The sequence below is a fragment of the Ambystoma mexicanum genome, chromosome 7p, assembly GCF_040938575.1.
Source record: "Ambystoma mexicanum isolate Mex_15411 chromosome 7p, UKY_AmexF1_1, whole genome shotgun sequence".
NCBI classification, from domain to species: domain Eukaryota; kingdom Metazoa; phylum Chordata; class Amphibia; order Caudata; family Ambystomatidae; genus Ambystoma; species Ambystoma mexicanum.
Window position 1 is genome coordinate 864,913,574 of NC_090939.1, and position 20,895 is coordinate 864,934,468.

Sequence of the window (20,895 nt, forward strand, 5' to 3'; positions counted from 1 at the left end):
GGTATCGGCAGAAATGAGTAATGAAGGTCAAAGACCCACTCCAACAGAAAAGCGTCCACTAGTGCACCCCTCATGGGGAATTCCCTTGCGCATAACAGCCTGCACTTCACGTTGTCCCTTGTGGAAAACAGATCCACTAGCATGGTACCTAACAGAGCGAAGATCTCTTCCAGAACTTCCGGGCACACTTCCCACTTGTGTGAGACCGTGCTATGCCTGCTCACAGTGTTTGCCAACCGTTCTCCACTCCTGCCAGATGGGATGCAGAAACAGAGATCTCGTTCTCCAGTAACCAGAACCACAGTTGCAATGCCTCCCTGGAACGCACACCCCCCTGCCTGTTGAGGTAATCCATGGCCACTGTGTTGTCCATCAGAATGAGGACATGTTCCATCTTGAGAGAAGGTGCAAAAGCATTCAGGACTAGCCTGATTACTCACAACTCCAGCCTGCTCAGGTGCCACTGGCATTCCACTGGGGACCAAAGATTGTGCACCTCCATATCCCTGCAGCGAGCGCCCCATGCTTTCAGGGACACATCCGTGACCACTTGGGCATAGGGCAACAGTGGCCAAAAAGGGTTTTCCCGCCATCATGCTCACCCTGCTGGCTCACCATGAGATGCCACTGACCTCAACACCCTGAAAATGTCCTTCATGGTGTCAAACTACACAGACTATTGATTCCTCTAAAGCCACTGATGGCATCGGATGCGCAGTGTGGCCTCTGATACCAGAAACATGCAGGAAGCCATAAGGCCTAAAAGGCAGAGGAAGGAAGTCGCTGGTAGACTGTAGCGGTTCTGGAAAAGCTTGACCATCTGCCCGACACTGGAGACACTCTCCTCAGAAGGGAAACCTTCCCCACCCGGGTGTCCAGGACTGCCCCGATGACTTGGAGCTTCTGTCTTGGTGTCACATTGGACTTGTGGAAGTTCAGGGAGAATCCCAAATTTTGAAGCAGGAAACAGCAGAGACAGTATGTGGATGCCGGATCTCCTGAAGTGCACCGCTACCACTACCCTCATCACAACTATTTTGACTAGGATTCCTGCCCAGGCCACTCATTTTTGCGTGGTAGATTTAAAGAACGCATTTTTTAGCATACTGATACATGCTGACAGTAGGAACTTATTCGCCTTTACTCTGGGAGGGTTATCGTTTACATTCACTAGAATACCCCAAGGATACACTGAAAGCCTAAGCATTTATACTAGAGCCCTCAAGGAACAACTGGACACTTTAAAATGATCTTCATCTTGCACATTGATACAATACATTGATGACCTACTTATTGCAGCGGATTGTGAGGAAGCTTGGAAGGAGTGCACTGTGTTGTTGTTAACACACTTGGCTAACAACGGTCACATGGCTTCTTTAAAGGAATCCCAATATTGTCAACAGGAGGTTGAAGGAGGGTAGGTGTCTTGCACCAGAAAGAATACAGGCTCTCTGACATGGCGGTTCCAAACACACAAACTGAGATTAGAACTTTTATCGGGATAACTTCCTATTGCAGGCAAGGGATTCCGAAGTTCGCCCTTTTTATTAAGCCATTGTTAGCACTAACAAAAAAAGATGTAGCTCTAACTTGGGATACAGCTTGTTAAGAAGCTTTTGATTTGCTCAAAATTGCTCTGTGTTCCGAGCCAGTATTGGGCACACTAAATTACACTAAGGAGTTTGTGGTATTTGTGCATGAAAGAGATGGTTGTGCTGTGGCTGTTTTAACGCAGGAACATGGGGGAAAGAACAGGCCGTGCAGCTATTTTACCTCCACGTTGCACCCTGTTGCATGCGCTTTTCCAAAACGTCTTAAAGCTGTTGCTGCTGCATAAGTAAAAAAGGGCGAAGTCATGGTTTTGGGTCAATCCTTAACTGTCATGGTGCCTCACTCAGTAGATGTACTATTGAGCAGAACGCAAACACAGCATCTCAAATCTGCTCGCCTAACTAGAAACTAGCTCCATTTGTTTGCACTTCTGTTGGGCAGAAACCTGTGCAGTTCCCTCTAGGACCACTGCAAAATATTTAACACTACAGGTGTTTGGCAGTAAACCCACTTGGTAGCAGTCTGTACCACACAGATTCACTTGGTAGCTGTGGCTGAGCAGTCAGACTTCCCTCAAGAAGAGTTAGGCAGTATACTGAGTATTCACAATAGGTCAAGAGAACACAATAGAACAAGTAAACACTGAGCAGGGCTTGGTGTAAAAGAGATATAATTATTTATTTAAAAACCACATCTAGAAAAACACACAGGCACTAATAGTAAGCAATTCAAAAACACGGTCACTAAAAGATATACACTCCCTTAAAAGAATATTAGACAAGTCTTAAGTAAAGCCCCACTTATTTTCAGACAGCGGTGAGCGCTTAACGTAGATGGCACTCTAATAGTTCGTTTTTAAAAGGGAGAGAAAAGCAGAGAACAAGTTGAAACAGATCCCAACACTTTTACAAGAACATAACAAGAGAGGAAGGCAAAGTAAAACCGTGAAGTTAGAGTTCAATAGGCCGGATCCACTTTAAGAGGATCCAACCAAATGTGTCCAAGGTCACACGGTTGCAGTGCACAAAAGTCTTGTAACGTTTCAAAAAGGAGTTGGATCAAAGAAAGGGACCAGTTAGAGGGTCAAGGTGGCCAGCCCAGTCCAGAAGGTTAAGGAGTTATTATTACCTTGTAGCAATCTTTAGAAAGGGAGGCCTGGCGGACACGGTACCTTAAAGTGGTGAGAACACTCCAGCGGGGGCAGTTGTTCCTGGCAGCGGATGCAAGTCGGTGCTTCGTCCGGGGGAAGAGAGGATCTCGTCGTGGAGGAAGACAGGAGTCCGTTGCACTGCCAGGGAAGAAACCAGCCGCAGAGTTGCTCAGGTACAAGGAGCGGTCCGTTGATTCGCAGTTCAGTGGTGAGTGGCTATCCGGCCGCCGGGGTGCTTGGCACGGCCAGTTCGACCACAAACCGGTCTGGGGTGCGAAGAAAAGAAGGTAAAACTGGTTGTGCCTACCAGTCAGGGGAAGAAGCCTCTCCAGCCGGGGAGATCTTCTGTCGTCGGGAAGTGGTGAGTCCGTTCCGCAGGGCTCCACCGGTGGTGTTGTCGTGGTAGGTCGGCTCAGCTTCTCCCTCGTCGGATTCTCCGGTCCTGTGGCGACTTCTGAAGTTCCAGTCCCCAAAAGCCCTGCTTTTATGCAGCACACCCCCATTCACTCAGCCTAGCTGTCAATCAAACATGCTAAGTGGTGAGCCGGCCGGCTCACCACTTGGGCCAATCACACAAGAGTGTGACTTGAGTTACCAAGGTAACTCAGTCCAGGGTGCCTAAATCCCCTCCTACACACCCTGTGGTACCCAGACAGAGTGGCACCACTTTTGGAGGCTTCTGTGGAGAAGCCCGCCAAAAAGTGGAAACAAGGGCTCAACTTGGGTTGGAGTCACAGAAGAGAACACAGACACCATTTTAGAATCGAGTCCTGGCAAAAAATACCAACCGGCGAATTAATATTAAATAAATAAACCGGCGGTATGTTCGAGGCTATGAGAATTAAATAATTAAAGTTGGTAGCCTCGAACAATGGGAAAATCCCATAGGAAAATATTTGCGGCCGAATATAAAAAGTAGTTTCCACTGCCACCAGCCAAAACTCGATCAGGGGGGACGGAGACGTGACCCCTCGACTAACAGACCCCGGGGCAATCGAATTGCCCCGACCAGTACGTCCACAATATGATGGTTTGTAGTGGTTTCTGTTAATAATTTGGGACTAGTAAAGCCAATGGTGACTTTACACGCCCTGGGAGACAGTAGTCAGTCCCAGGGTATGGAGTCTATGGTGGGGGGGGTCACTATGACACCCCCGTGTTACTGCACGGAGTGTGCTGTGTAACACACATAATAAAAACACATGAGACCCTATGGAGTAAAGGACCCCATAGCCCATCAAACACATTAACAGTCAAAGGAACACCATAAATCATGTCCAAGAGTGGGAGAAAAAGAGTCTCACTCTTGGCAGGAGGAAAAAAACAAACTCCAGAAATCCAGCAAAGCTGCTGGGGGACTCACTAGGTTAGGAAATTAAATTCAGCCTAAAGAGAGAATTCTCCCTAACAACCTCACATCAAAATTAAACAATGTTACATGTTATACCTAGCTGAACTGTTACCTCCCCTAGAGGTGAGCAGCATTCCTGATACCAATCATGACTGCATTTTGTCACTGAAAACTAAACAAAAAGAAGAATGGATTTGACCGACACACCTCTGCCATCCTCAGATGGAGACATATTTTGTGATGGTGCTTGAAAATTCCGTACGGCACTTCTACTGCTGCCTATGCAATCACCACACTAGATCCAGAGGTAGAAACTAGGAGGATTCCTTACAACTCCGCCCAAACAGCAGAAATAATTGCCCTGATTCGAGCTTGTGAGGTATATCAAGGGTTGAAAGTAAATATTTAAACGGACAGCCAGTACGCCTTTGGTGTAACTCACAATTTTGGGGAACTAAGGGCTGAAAGGGGATTTCTGACATCCCATGGGACCAAGATTCAGCACGGTCCTTTGATTTTGCAGCTTTTATCAGCACTAGCATTACCTGTACAGCTAGCAATAATGAAATGTGCATCCCACCAGAAAATCACGGACAGTATTGGTAAAGGCAATGCTTTCGCAGACCGAATTGCCAAACAAACAGCCGCAGACTTACAGTCTGGAATGTACATATTGGGTCCTGCTAGATGGGTCACTGAGAGTGGGATGATGGAAGAGGACATTAGCAGTGTAAATGAGATTCAGGCCGAGGCCACAGCCGAAGAAATCAAAATGTTGGGATCGAGACCAGCCCACGTAGATGAGGAAGGTTGTTGGGTTGACCATGACAAACAGAGATGGATGTTACCTAATGCATATGTACAAGCTATAGTGACCATGGCCCATGGCCCAGCCCACATAAGCGCAAAAGGCATTTGTAAACTCCTAGACTCGGTATGGAGGAACTCCAACATACCCAAAATAGCAGACCGATGGTCAAAATGTGCATGATCTGTTTACAGCATAACATTGGGAAAGGAACACAGGTACCCAAGGGCAGCTTTGGTCCACCTTCCATGGCCTTTGAGGTAATAAACTTTGATTTCATTGAGATGGAAAGATGTCAGAAGGCTAAATACATTCTAGTGGTAGTTTGTGCATTTAGCAAATGGGTCGAAGCTTTCCCTCTGAAAGATAACACTGCAATGTCAACAGCAAAAGTAATGCTAAAAGAGAACTTTCCCCGTTTTGGTTTACCAAGAGTAATCTGGTCGGACAATGGTTCACACTTTATAGCAACAGTCACCAAGCACATGTGTGAGGGATTACATATAGAAAGAAATGTCATTCAGCGAACCATCCCCAATCGGAGAGATTAGTTGAGACACAACAGTACCCTAAAGAAACAAGCAAGCAAAGATACGTGTACACAGCCAGCTAAAATGGCCTGAATCCTACCATTAGCCGCAATGTCAATGAGAATGACAGCCCAAGCAAAACAGGTCTGTCCCCATATGAGATTGTGATGGGGAGACCTGCTGTGTGGAATGTACCCAGGCCGGGAAAATTGTCAGAGATGGAGTATCCATTATTGATAGAATATTGTAACCAGTTCACTCAAAACTTGAGTTTGATTCACCAACAGGTGTGAGAAGTGTTGCCTGATCGATACGTGGGTCCTGGCCACACCATTCGACCTGGCGACTACGTTCTGGTGAAAGACTCCAAGCAGAAATCGAGCCTTGAACCGCGCTGGAAGGGGTCACTCCAGGTCCTATTGGCCACCCAGTCTGATGTGCGTGTAGATAGTAAGAAGAACTGGACACATGCAGCACATCTGAAACGACTACATTTGCTTTTGCCTTGAAAGATGGGTAAAGGAGGGGGTAGCTGATTCGGAACACAAATACGTTCCTCAGCATGTACCATTCAGTGACAGAGGATACACTAACCCACATTTTAAGCAGCTAGACGTTTCACCTTTACCAAACACCGACACATTGTTCGAGGATCACCATGTGCGCAGAGTGTCCAGATACAATCTTCAACCATGGAAATAGCAAGGGAAGGACTTCTTGCGAGTAGAAAAGTGTGGCATTTCTTTTTTTTTTTTTAAAGTACTGCACCCACAATAAACCATCGATATTCCCTCCATACCCCCCCCCAAAGACGCCTGGAGGTAGAGGGAGACAGGGAAAAGAAGACTCAAGCAAGAAAGGCCATGTGGTCGGGTGCCACCCACGTATGAATTTAGAAAACCTATATCGGTGAGGCTTCTTAACGGACACTGAAAGATTATGCCTCTGTTTGGGGTATGCAGAATTGATTAAATGCAAAGTTTTGCCACTGGAATGACCAGATCCAATGGATTGTGGTCAACTAGAGATAAATGTGCGATTATAGCTATTGTGGCATGTATCATACTCATATTAATGCCTGTTTTATGGTTTCTAGAGTGATTACACCCCCTTGGCTCACTATTGCCTACGATCAGCTCCTCTACTATGTACACACATACACACTTTGTCCCCTTGATCTTGACCAAAGAAAGGGATATCTCAATAAACACCTTCATAACAAAAGTGAATGATACTCATGCAATACTGAACAAAAATAATTGCTGGGTGTGTTCCCACCGTCTGCAACAGGGTGAGAAAGGGATAGGATGGTACTTATATCCGCTCCCATTGTCCACTGCTGGCTATGCATCCTTTAGGGCTCTGATTTGGTAGATGGAATGATAGTAGCCCAGGTAACTTTGATGTTGCCATTCTCTGCTGTTTTTGCTGCATACAATGCTTACCTCCTTTAGTATCTATGCTATGCCAGTACTGTTCAAGAACTCTAAAACACTTACAACCTGGCCGCTTGTCCCCTGGGGATGTGACAAATGCACTAATTATGCCGGATATGGAAATTCAGAAATGTATGAATATCGATATACACGCAACGCATTTGATGATGTATAACAAAATGGCTTAGCTTAGGCTAAAAGGAGGGTTTGTGAAAATGCATTTATTTCAGGTTAGCCTTAAACTCCCAAATTTTGTTTCATGGACTTAATCTTGTAAAATCTCCTATAATCTCCTATTTGGAGCTGCAAGGAGTCACCGCACAATAGTGCTGAGTTTGCTGTTGCAAAGACATGAGCTCATTTCTATTACAGCCTTGGAGCTTGCACAGGCTGGGCCAAGTTAGATCAAAATATTTCCGTCTGCAGCTCCTTAATTGCATGGGTCTCACAAATGCACATACTCATTAGAGAATAGTTTATGACACAGGATATGTTCTGTTCTGTTTCTAACAGGAAAGGACTTCCCTAAACAAACTGTGAAAACATGCTGCTATGCAAGTAACCCTCGGTCATGAAAACAAAAGATAATGTTGGTAGGAATGTTTTCCTTTCAGTACGAACTGTCAGTTGTCTTGTAAGGTCTGAAAATTAGAATGTACAGATCATGAAATCACTCACAGAAATGCATGCTTACACAGAAAACTCTATACGTAGCATGGAGCTTTAAACTATGTATGATATCTAGGACATCACACTTGCAGCTGAACTCCTGTAAACTGGGGTGCATAAAAGGATGTCATTTTCTCTCTGTAAGTTACTCACTTCTGCACAGCTATTGCTGGGTAGAACCTGAGTCCATTAAAGCGAATAAACTTTGTTGTTTATACTCATCTCCGTGACTGTTGGCCTCTTATCTTGTTTGCAGTCGAGTTACCAGATTTTGGTTTTACACCAATGCTGCAGGGAAAGGCCCTAAGAGTCCTCTATTCCTACAAAGGACCACCGGATGGACGGCCGTAAACTCCCTTTATTGCCTTATTAAAAAAAAATACTGTATCCATCTAAATAAGGAATATTCACAAGCCATACCTCTTGCAGCATATAGAAATGGAAATCAGTAAGTATTGGTGAATTGGGGAGTGGATTTATAAAGCTTGAATATTGTCTGGTGTTCCATGAAATACATATAATACAGGTACTGTTAAAGATTGTAAGTAGTCGACATGCTCTTGCCCCTCTCTTATGTTCACTTCCCTCTAAAGCATGACAATCTAGCATTCACTACAAACTCACATGACTTCCTGGGCTGAATATCTAAGGTCTACCTTATTTACTGTTTTCATTTCCCCTGCCTCCCTTCTTACATATTTTGAATGGGGAAACACATCAAATCGGAGTAACAAGAAAGATTTGACATCCTTAAGAATCCGATTACAGATTAACATGCACTTTAAATTCACCAAAACCAAATCAATGCGATCATCCTCAACAAATTGAACCCGACAGAAATCGTGTGTTCTTATTAGTTAAAGGTAGGTGATCACAGAGAATAAGGTAGGTAATGTAGAGCGATTTAACATGAATTCTTCAGATTCACTGAAAACCTGCTTGAAGCCGTTAAGACCTTTTAAGGCACAAGCATTTCCAAGTCTTACATCACAATTAGATTAAAACGTATTAGAGACCCATCCCTTGATAGAATTATATATGGTATACGAGATCCACTCTATTAATAAAGAATCAGAACAATTTTTCTGTGCCGATAACTGGGAAGGCAGTGCTATCACAGCAATATTACTTATTGGCAGTTGAAATGAACAAAGTCAGCATAATCATGTTCCTGCATAAACTATTTGTCCAAACTAATGTACGCATCTTGGTGCTGAAACAGTGCATTGTGGTATTTGTCGTTTTTAGACGGTCAAAAATGGTAATACGCTCAGATTTTTAAATTCCTTTTCAGAGATTTCAGTTGGAGTCTTTACCAGATCTAGCACACTCTTCTTTTTCATTTTTGATGCTTTTGTTCCATGTTTTTAGGCTGTTCAACATTTTCTTTAGTGTCATAACCAGGCATAATAATGATTAGAACTAGATTACAAATGCAAGATCTCTGTAAATTGCATGAATTTCTCTTTTTGGTCGAATAGTTTTGTTGTATTACGTATTTTGACTTTTTACTTTCATTATTTACAGGCTTAGATCGCTCTATATACGTTATCTCCAATACTGCATTGCAAAAAGCCACTTCTTCAAATATGCACAGCAATTCCTCAGGCAGAGGATGCATCGAGGATTCCGGGGCTGGTCGAAGTTATGAGGAGTTTTCTTTTTGGTTTGTATTTCTTATTATCATCTTTATAATCCAGAATTTCAAAGGTGTTTTTGTTTTTTTAATAAAGATAAGTGAGACTTAGTTTAGAAGAGGATGTTATCATAATGTCTGATAAAAGACTGAAGAACGAAATTAAGTGTGCATATGGAATTTGAGCTATGTGAATGGAGTACTTTAAGTCTTGTTATTCGGAGGCATTCCAGATCCCTCTACATTTAAGCTATTCATATCCATATTCAGTGAGTTTCTTTCTTTCGATATTAAATTGTGTGAAGTCACATCAAATAATGCATAATGGAGTGTTTTGAAAGTTGTCTAGACTGAAGTTGCCCCTTTTTATAAACTTTTACATGAATTAAAAAGATCCTCTTCTTCAGCCTCGTTGTGTATCCCTGCCAGAATATAAGAGCCAGAAGGGGGGAAATGAGGAGATGTAGAGGTGAGTGCAATTAGAGGATTCTTTGTTTGATGGTACGCTGACTGGAAGAAAGTATAGGAAAATAGTTTGTTATTTTTCCTATATTGTTGTTTCCCTTAATAATCTATGTGTTCAATAATAATGCAGGGGTCTCACTTGCTCCAGAATTTTCGCCAAAGTCCATTTAGCAATACCACTAATAAGGTTGTAATGGGGCTACCAAGATTGTGGCACTGATTAGCACCCGACCAATTTGTGAATATACTGTAGCATCGTACTTCTCTGCAAAGAGACTAGCTCTCCTGCACCAACTACAACTGCACTTTTGCTTCGCACTTGAGTGCTCACTCTCTGCGCTGAAAGTTGTGTGGAGTCTCTGTCCTGAATTTACAAAACATGGTGCAAGCAGCAACAGAACGACAGTGCAATAACTACACTTCTCCTTCACATTTTTGATTTTGCACTTCTGACATTGTAACTCCACTCTCACTACCTCAGAGGCCCATTTCAGCATGCAGTTTTAGTACTTTCAAATAAAACATTGCACATTGATAAACACACGGGCACTCTTTATGTAAACCACATGTAAGAACCATAATCCAGTGAATTCACATTTTTTTTATCTACATTTTGTTTACAGAGGACAATTAAGAAACAACCTGGTCTTAACATGTTGCTGGTACGGGGCTGCAGAGCCACCATTGTAGCATGAATCTTGTTTTACCTTGAACGCAACTGGGTTTTTGGTCACATTAGTAAGAAGTATACAGCATTTCCTTTCTCCACTCTCTTTAGATCCAAAGTGTAGCTCTTCTGCTGGACTGCAAATAAAGGAGAGTATCAGCACAATCCACTGCACACAAACCTTGAAATTAATGTTAAAAAGAAAAAAAGAAGACATTCTTACAGGCCAAGAGGCATCTAGCCATGGTGTAAGGGCAAAGGAAGATGCTTCTATTGGAGAGAGATGGCAGATTAATTTGATGCGTTAAGACAAGTGGTAACAAACTAGATGGATTCAATCTGGATTCCGAGCACCCAGAGGCAAGGAAACTGCTCTTCTTAACACCCGTGAAGAACTGCTCGCACCTCTGGACTCTAACTCTCCAGCTGTTCTCATTCTACTTGATCTCTCCTCTGCATTTGACAGTCTACCACTCCATCCTCATAAAACGGCTCCTCAATACCTTGGACCAATTGCCTTCAGCCTCCACCCAGTCCAAGCACTTGCCTAGGAGCCCACTGGCCTATGCTTCACAGGCCTGCACCTATTTATTGGCAGCGGACCACTCGTACCAAGTGATCTCTGCTAGTCACTTAACAGCTGCTTGCAACTTACTCCCTAGCACTTCCCTCTGTGGTAATCCTAGCACTTACCCACCCCCATCCCTTTCTCTCTCTCTGCACTTGCATGTTCTGAATGCTCACAAGGACTAGTAAGACTGCTTCTCTCTTTCATTGTTATATTTGCCTTTCATTCCCATGTTCGCTCCCAGTTACCCTGTGGGCGCTTTGAAACACAAATTACTTGATGTATAAGCGCCTTACAAATGCACAAAACAATAAATAAATGATGGACAGTGGTATATGATCAATACAAAAAAAAAAAAGTTAAAATAAAGCGTATACCAAGAAAGTGGCATCCAATATTTCAATAAATTGCATCATACTTTCCACATTTCTGAACTGTGACAAACTAATATGGACAGACTATCATCAGCTATGCAATCAATGTTGAGAGAATAACAATATATATACCCATCTATACACATCTAGCTGTACAATTCTATCCCTGGATTATTTTCCCTATATTTCCGAAGTTACACATCATATGGATTGCTGTACTATTTTGTTTTCCAGAAAGTCCTACACCGCCAGATACTAACCTCTGCTTCAGCCACCAGTCCTTTTCCAACTGCGCAGGCCACAGCTGACTGATGTCTTATTTGTAGCAGGCAAGGGGGAGAGGACGCGGACTGTGGACTATGAGAACTGAATCACTACAGTGTGCTTGTCCTTACACTTCTGCCCCATTTCCATAATTGTGTGATATTCTCATTTCGGATTCTTCCACTTTTGCTCCGGGTGATTGGCATGCAGAGATCGATGTACACATGGGGGACTGGGGATGGGTGAGGACACCCTGTACATATTCCCAACATACTTTCAGGCTGTTGGCTGCATCTGTTCTGAAATCCATGAAATCCACCAAAGGAGTAAAAAGAAAACTCTGTCTGAAGTCAGGAGAGCCCCATGAAATGATTTAGTAAGAGCCTGTTCAATCGTCACAGCTTTCGCTTTAAATGCCTATTCCTTGCAAGTTAGTAAGCCGAGGAATTCATATGTGGGTTAAGTTAGGAGCCCTTATTCAATTGTGGGGCCGGACATCAGTCTACAAAAGGTGTAGCATGCAAGATTGTTTCTATTGAAACAGCTGCATATTTTAAGTGTTTGGAGGCTGACGTCTGGCCCCAAATTTGGATACAGGACTGTCCATGTCCTGGGCCATTCGTCTTGCTTCATGGAAACCAGACTTTAATTGTTCCTGATCAGCCAGAAGATATTGCTCAAAATCCTAAAGACTGAACTTTTGGTTGGAAAGCAGCCAGCGATGTAGCAGAATTCACTTGCCAGAGGTGAATGGCAGAGTTCTGGCACATCATCTTACCAACACTATCCAAGATCATGCCCTCCTTACCCAAAGTCACTGAAGCCGCTGAGAAAGTGACTGGTTTAGAGTGGCAGCAGCCATAACAGATGAGTGGGATTGCAGGTACGATGCTAAGCACACCTACTCTGATGGTATTGCCTTTAACCAAAGTCAAATCTCATGTTCACCATGGGTCTTGAGTGGTGTTACCACACCTTAATTACCTCCCTCAATAGATCTTTCTGAATGGGGATGCCAGAGTGTCAGCACCTAGGATTAGCTAGGACTGCTGTGAGAAACCTGAGTACGTCCACACATTTACCCTCCTTAGATCCTCTATGAAGGTGGCCAGGGAAAGGCCATCGCTTTTGGATCCTGGCCATGGGGGTGGACAAACGAGGGAGGACGATCTGGATGGAGGATCCTTGGGGCTTGGAAGTGGGACACCCTTGGGTAATGCGTGATATTCCACACTCTCCTGTCAAGAAGGAACCCAATATCAGAGTTGGTTATGGGATATTGTACTCCATGTTCTCTTGGTCCTGAGATGGAGAGGAGATATCAGCCCAGATGTATTAGGAAGAGGAGAAGGATTGAGCATGAGGTACCTTGGAACAAAAAACAGTATTCCCTGTGTCCTTGTAATAACCAACATAACCCCACCTCAACCTTTAGGGGTTATTGTAGAGCAGTTCAAGTTTATTCCCCTCTTGGGCTACATGAAAGTACTGAGACGAGGAAGAAACAACTAAGAGGAATGAACAATCCACACTTTCTCGACTCTGGTACGGAGACGAGGAATAAGCCACTGAGAGTAATGAACACCACTTACTCTCACCACGTTGGTACTGGGACGAAGAAGATGACTAAAGAGGCACACCAGTATACTTAACGCCATGTCCCACTAATAGGTTCAGGCAAAGTCAGGCAACTGAAACCAAGTATGCCCACCTGCAACCTATGAAAAGTCTCAGGAAAGAATAAAAGGAGAAGTCACTGGAAGGAAGCTGAGCGAGATGGGAGAGCAGCTGAGACGCCAGAGTTACCCAAGACCAGTCAGTGGATAACGAGACCCCGAGACTCTGACAAAGAAGAAACGTGGTGAGGGAGCCATGTCTTCAGGGAGCCAGAGAAGTCCAGAGAAGGGAAACGGAAGGCGTGCTGACCCCTTGTGAAGTGGTTTGGAGAAATGCTTGTTCCCCTGGACTGATAAGGGAGCCCACGAGTGTCTGAGGGGCCAATGGCGAGGCACTGACTCAGCAGGGAAAAGACACTTCACTTGTTTCCAGCGGGAAGCCAAGAACACAACCAGTGAGTTTCAACTAATAGGAAACCTGGTATGTCAAAGGCGCTAGTGAATACAATGTAACCGACTAACCGCATGTGAACAAATATACATCTTTAATCACCGAACAATGTTAAACGAATGGAAATATGCAAACTGATAATCTTAATCACTGAACCGAATGAAAATTAGTAAATGGCTAATCTTGAATACCGAACTTTATCTATTTCTGCATCTCACAGAAATAGATAAGACACTCATAGCACTGCATCCTAGCCCTGATGGAGAACCTTAAGACTATTTAGAACATAATTCCTGTGATTTTCCCTCAGAAAGAAGCTCCATCAGCATGCCATAAATGAACAGCTTGCTATGGAATAGCAATCAGATATTCTTTCAGCGCATGGCTATGGAAATGATGAAACAAAAGAGAACATTTTCTGACACTGCAAAAAGCTACAAGACAAAAATGCATTACTGTTAAGGGTTTCCTCCCCATATTGCTGCACATCTGGATACAAGAGACAACATTGTTCCAATGTGAGATCCTCTGTAGTCTTGAAGAAGTAGGAAAATGCAGAAGTTTCAAACGTTTAATAAACACACAAAGCTATCTTTAATGGACCATAATCAAGATTGTCCCTTCCTGGATGCATTAGATGAATAAGTGAGTCACTATCACCTATATATCCAGTTGTGAATGGACAACAGAATCAACAATACTATTAAGAGACAAGATCTTTTCCTATCACAGAAATCAATGACTATTGTCTGAGGTAGAAAACATGACTACAGGTCAAATGAAACGAGTATACTATATTATTAAAACAAATACCCGCAGATGATACTGTGACACAACCGGGGAAGGTTGGTGGGCATTCTGGGCAGAGAGGATGCATTTGTGTCAGCATACGGCCCTAAAGAGGAAACCAATGTTCTGTAGAAAGCTCTTGACTGCTATTTCAGAATTCAGCTATAAAAAAATCTCATTATGGTGGAATGTGGAACAAGAAAATGGACGTGACTGTTGATAGATCAGGTACACCAGAGACAATCTGAACCAACAGGTCTTGTTAAAGAACTTGCAACTGATATAGGGCTGACAGAGGCTGTGCAACCACTCAGGGAGTTACTCCAGATATATTTTAGCCAGGTCTGTAGTGTTCTCCAGCATTAACACGACACAAACACAAGCTAGTTTCAGTTAAAATTGCTGTTGTGCCCTTTCTGTTCACTTCTGCTATGGCTTAGAGATACAATCCTGAAAGTGCCAAATCAGCAAAACGCTAATAGACTAACGCTATAAGAACTTAAATGAAACGCACGTGAGGACATCTCCTTCTCAACAATGTATAGTACTTCTGAAGCAATAAGGATGCCCCTAATCACAAAGGGCATTTCTGCCCAAAAGGCAATAAGTTAAATCATCATGGTTTCTGAAAAGAAGAGCACCGTGTTGAGAAGAGGCATAGGTGCAGATAGAAAAACGTACCAACCTAATGAGATATTTCCAGAAAACATTATATTTACGCAATAAACCTGGTAGTGCCTTACGAATCTACAAATAAGTTGGAGACACTACTGGCACACTAACAAGGTGAGGACAGGCTGCATGTAGCATTGCATGGATGAGGTGATAGCAAGCTTGGCTATTGCAAGGCAAGTAAAGCACAAAAATATGTAGCATGAAACCGTTTTTCACGGTGTCAATAGTGTACTTCTGGATTAAACATGTACCAATACCAGATTCTGGATGTGATGAGGTCTTCCAGTGTTCTGTGCTGGATGCAAAAAGGTACCCACGTACATGTAAAGGTGTGACCTGGAAGCCTGTTCAGATTGTTGCTAAGAGTCAACCATTGACAACATATTGCTGGGGACTGAAATCAGGTTAAAAGCACTTTTTAAAACACAGGCCATCTACTCATTGCAGAAAAACAACCAGACAATTGCGGTTCTTCATTGACCTACGCGACCTCAACAGATATGCAATAGTGTACTATACCCTCTACCGAACACTGGGGGGGAACTGTGAACTACCATCAAGGCCAGGCATTTCTCCATCAGGAACATAGAATCCGGCATTGCACTGAGCAATGAGAAATGCAAACTTCACTAAGATCACATCAAATACCTGTGACACGTCCATTCAGACAACATTAGAGCCCATACAATACCTCAAAGGCACAATGAAAGTAATGCTTGTGCTGCAATCTAAGGAGCCATTGTCACTTCTGGATATGGCAAAATATTACAAATGTTTCTACCTAATTTCGCGATTGAGACAGTGAACATGTGCAAGCTCCTCAAGAAAGGAGTGCCCTTTGTGAAGGCATAACGAAGCAAGACAGACAACAGATTCAAATCTCAAACAAAAGATCTTTATTAACTCAAATGTCAGGATGGTGTAAGGCCTAACTTGCCTATACTAAGGTGGGATTTCCCTACCTAAATTAACTAAGAATAGTTTGAGTCAGTAAATTTAACTTAAAAGTCTGCCTGTGTCCAAAACCTACACTTGCCCTCACAACTAAAGCTACACAATGTGTAGGGATGTCAGTAACCAAAGAAACAGTGTACAAACTGCTACTTTGAGCTTCTTCCAGCTTCTAACAGGCTCTTGGTTCCCTTCCCCAAGTTCAACACAGTCCCAGAAAATGGTCTCACGGTTCCTTCCCCAAGTTCCATTAGTCTGGCTACAAATTTACAATCAAATCAACTTGTGTTGTTTACCTTTTGTTTATGTCACTTGCACACAACCTCAGCCTCTTGACTTCCGTTGGTTTACTTCAAGGAAGGGTTTCTCTGTATAGGCACAGTTGTCGGACCACACAGTCCACCCAGGTCACACAACCGATAATCATTGGCACGTTACAACAGTTCATTCTTTCTCATAGGACCTCCTTGACAGCACAGGTTTTATTTCTTATTTCTGCATCTATGTCAAAAAGTCCAAATAGGCTTCTGGTTCCCTTTAATGGCTTCTTGCCTTTGCCAATATGTGACTAACAGACCGTCTTTTGTGGTATTCTCTTCTGGTTAACACCTTGCTTTCATTCTTGCCAATTAGTATTTTGCTTTTCACTTGTTTACTTTGTTCGCTAACCCAATCTCCTTAAAGTCAGCTCATTTGTAAATATACATTACTTTCTGCTCTGTTTGTGTGATATTATTATATATTTTCTACAGTTCAGCATTCAAAGCTCATTTCATGTTCAGCAACTTGTTCGGTATTCAATAGTTTGAATTCGGTCTCCCGACTCTTTTCCATATATTCTTGCTTAGCCAGCATTTGCCGTTACATACCATGCCACTGGAGCACCCCGGTCTGATCGAGTTTTCCCTGTCACTCACCGGTGTGCGCCCGCTCCTCCGGGTGCTCTGGTTACACTCTTAGGTTCTGGCCGGCTCCTCCCTCACTCCTGCACCAGTTGAACAGTGCTTGCTTCTTCCAAACCTTCCTGCAGCGGTCGGCAGCATCAGTGAGGTTTCTGTGTTCCCCACTCCCAATGGCGAACACCAGACATTGGGCTCTGCGCGGCTTCAGACCCTCTCACGGCCCGCTCTTGCTTTCGGCATCCTCTTGGCTTCTCTGCAGTCGGCGTCTTTTTCACCAGCTCATACTCTGCCCGTTCCACCCTGGATTTCCGTGCTCTCCTGCCCAGCTGTTTCTCTCCTCTGCTTCTTCCACCCTGGATTTCCACGCTCTCCTGCCCAGCTGCTTCTCTCCTCTGCTTCTTCTTTCTCCTTTTATACAACTGCAACCATTTAACAGATTGCAGGTTTGAGCACTTGGTTCCAAGTACCTGACCATAGTTATTGGGGAATGCCTGACCCTCACACAACAGTCCTTAGGCCTCTTCCTTATCTCAGTACCATAGTGGTTAGTGTGTATTACTCCTAGTCACCTCTTCCTCGTCCCAGTACTCTGATGGTGTGAATGTGGTGAAATGAGGGGAGATGGTTTGCAACAGCCTATAAAAATCAGGGGAAGGGTGAAGTTGGGTCAGAAAAGGGGGGGGATACCATGTCTCGCCTGCAGATATCCTCTTCCCAATCACCATGGGCCCTCCACCCAGGTGATCCTCCCTTGCATCTCCACCCCCAGGGTCAGCATCCAAAAGCGATGGCCTTTCCCTGGCCACCCGAGAAGAGGACCCAATGGGAGTAGGTGTGAGGTTACCCTCAGGTTTCTCACACCTTTGATCAAAACAGTATGTTCTGAAAAATCTAGTAAGAATAAATTATTTTAAAGTATGGAACAATCTGGAGCCATTGTTTTTCTCAGATCTGACAGCGCTTGAAAACTTTCATGTGTTATTTTCGATTCAAGATATTTCAAGTCAATTTGAGTTAATGTTGTATTAACAATATTGTTAAGAAAACTATTAACGGAGAATTATCTAGAGACTTGGGGGAGTAGAAGTGCATATAAAGGTCTCTAAAGCCTTCCGCAATCTTATCCTCGAAGTCGGAGAATCAGGAATTAAGCAGGTAATGCCCCCCCTGCAAGGGTTATATTGCTATTAGTACTCCGGCATGTTGTACTGGGGTACTAAGTGTATTTTTCTCTCGAGTTGAGAAACTACAAAAAAGATGGCCACCATGGAGCTGGGAGAAGGGAACTACACCTAGTGCCTTCTGCCTTTCCGTGGCGGCCGTTCGAGTCAGTAACGCCACGGGAACACTACTGTTAGCAGCACCAGCGAGGGACAAGGAAGCGCAAGGTTAACTGGGACGGGCTGAAGGGGAATTGGGTATGTGGGAATGGAGGGTGGTTATGGGGGGGGTAGGGAACGTGGGGGAGAGCGCATTTACCAGATTCCCAGTGAGGGAAGATGGCGGCCTCCTGCGGAGGCTAGGAGCAAGGTCTGTACCGCGAGGTATAGATCCTGTTCTGGGCCTCCTCATTGGTTGAGAGGCCACCACACACACCCCTAGCCGGGTACCAATTCAATTTATTTTAATCCTTTCATTTTTATTCATCAGATAATTTATTAAAGGTTTCACTGTCATATTAGAGTCATACTCCATCTGTTTTGCTTCTAATTTAATGAAGTTATGATGCTATCTAATGTATAGTTTTCATAAAATGTGGATTTCATTAAATTTGGATTTCAAATGTTTTCTTTTAAGAATCAGCAAATGCAAGTTTTTATTTTTCCTTAACGGCAGCATAGTGAACAATAAGAACCCTTAATTCTGCTTTAAAAATATCCTAATTATTTTGTATGCTCATGTATTTAGAATTGTTAAAATAAAAGACATTATTATGAAAGTTAACATTCTCGAGAAATTCTAAATAGTTCAATAGAGAATTGTTAACTAATTCTATTAGCATTACATCTCTTCTTTAGGTAAAAGCAACACATTTTAGGAGTAAATCAATAATGTGATGTGACAGGGTCAGGGGCTTGACCCCATCAGGGGGGACAGGATCCCTCACAACCTGGGACAGGAGGCCTACCAGGGCTTTCACCACAGCCAGTCCTGCCACAGAAGAAGGGTGAGAGAGTTGGAATGGCCTGAGTGACGAATCTCAGGCATTCGTCTCTTCTCCCCAAGGCAGAGACTCTACCTGTGCGGTTACGGAGGTGAGCCCGCTCTGCAAGACCTTCCCTAGGGGTCAAGGCAAGTGAGACCTCACTGGGAGAGACTCCCCCTTTGGGGATACGGACTCCGTTTCTGTGAGGAACTCCCTACGTCAACTATCATAGACACATATATGGGTTAGCCTTCTATGAAGAATTGTGTGGCAACTTTATGTTTGGCTTAAGGCAATGCAAAAAGAAACATGTGAAGAAAAAGGAAAATGTCTCTTTAACCAGATACCTCTATTTAACTGCGACGAGTCAGAGCAGAATGAGGTAGGGAGAGTCCTACGCACAGGGGAAGCTTCCTGATCTCATCATGGGCCTCATTACGAGTCCGGCCGAAATCGGTTGTTGCTCAGCTGTAGCAGAATTAGTGTTACCGCTGTGTGCAACAGCAGAATTACTGCTGTATCCCAAACTGGTGGGTGCGTGCATCGAACAACATCGGTAACAGTAATTCCATTCAGCGGAGTAACCACCGAAAACAGAGTACATGGCAGAATTACTGCCAAAACGCAGCAGAATTTCTGTTACAGCCATGCCAGTCAGTGGAATTACTGCCAACGGAAATTCGTCATGTCGAGAAAAGGAAGCAAAGGAGTGGCCATTTTGGAAATCACAATCCGCCAAATATCTGGGCAGAGGAGTGCCTTCCAAACACCCATACAATTCCAAACATATCAGGAAGAAAGGGCAAAGCCAGGGTGCCCAATATGAGGCTGCATAAGTCAAACTTCTCGGAGCAGGAGCTGACTGTACTAGCAGTGCCGGTGGTGGCCCATTCAGAGGAGCTCTATGGGGTTTCAAAACCACAAGAACAGCCAATAGCGGAAAAACAATATATGAGCTGAGATCAGGGACAAGGTGGTGGCCGTAAACCACGTCCATCGTGAGGTCGATGACATGAAGAAGCGATGGAATGACCTCAAGGTCAGGGTTCTAATATCCCTCCACAGCCGGGAGACAGCTGCCACTGGAGGTGGCACAGTAGAACCACTGCAACTCACACCCTGGGAGGACATGGTCATTGACATCCTGCACATGGTCAGGAAGGAGGGTGAGGGCACGGCTGAGGGTAAAGCCAACAGCCAGGGGGAATCTGGTGAGTACCTGAGTGAAACATGGTCCCATACATGGCCAACCCTGCAGGCATACACAAACACACAGACTACCATGCATGCAAGCGATGTGAACCCCAGCAAGCATACACAATCCATGTGAGGCCGCAGTCCACAACAACAGGAGTCAGTGAAGCAATGACACCCCATACATGACACCCAGGGCAGGAAGGGGAGAGAATAATGTAGCTAGAAATCACCATTGCAATACAAATTAGAAGGTACAATGCACATCCACGTTGCACATCACAACCACTCCTTGACCGCACACTGGTCACACATGCACGGGCAACACAACCCTCATGTAACCGTTTGACAAGTCCATGTCCATGAATGCACATCAGTGGATGTGTGTGTCGGACCCATAAGCCTATCAACTGCAATGCTCCATGTAGACACACATTGTCAAATCCAGGCCTGACATGACGTCCACCTGACTCACACACAACTAAATGCATTGTAATCACCTGACGGCACTACCAGAAATCAAGCATCAAGAGTCTTGATGCACATTGGATAGGAACCCCTGTAGCACAAACCATCCCAGGGTTGCACATCCGAAACAAGCAGGGCACTCCACACCTGGCACCTGGTCGCCCAAATGCAATGCATGCTACAAACACAATGGCGGACACATGATGCATGCCCCCCCAGGAGGCACAGCACACT

The 20,895-nt window shown here is 44.0% G+C and overlaps 1 protein-coding gene across 2 annotated transcripts in view; it reads right to left on the reverse strand.

Moving 5' to 3' along the window:
- The window catches only part of MOSPD2 (motile sperm domain containing 2), an 879,929-nt gene that overhangs the window by 276,346 nt on the left and 582,688 nt on the right, over positions 1 to 20,895 (reverse strand). For both annotated transcript variants that reach the window (XM_069637064.1, XM_069637066.1), the window contains exon 11: positions 10,304 to 10,400. In XM_069637064.1, the coding sequence (XP_069493165.1) occupies positions 10,304 to 10,400 (97 nt within the window). The remainder of the gene's footprint in view (positions 1 to 10,303; positions 10,401 to 20,895) is intronic.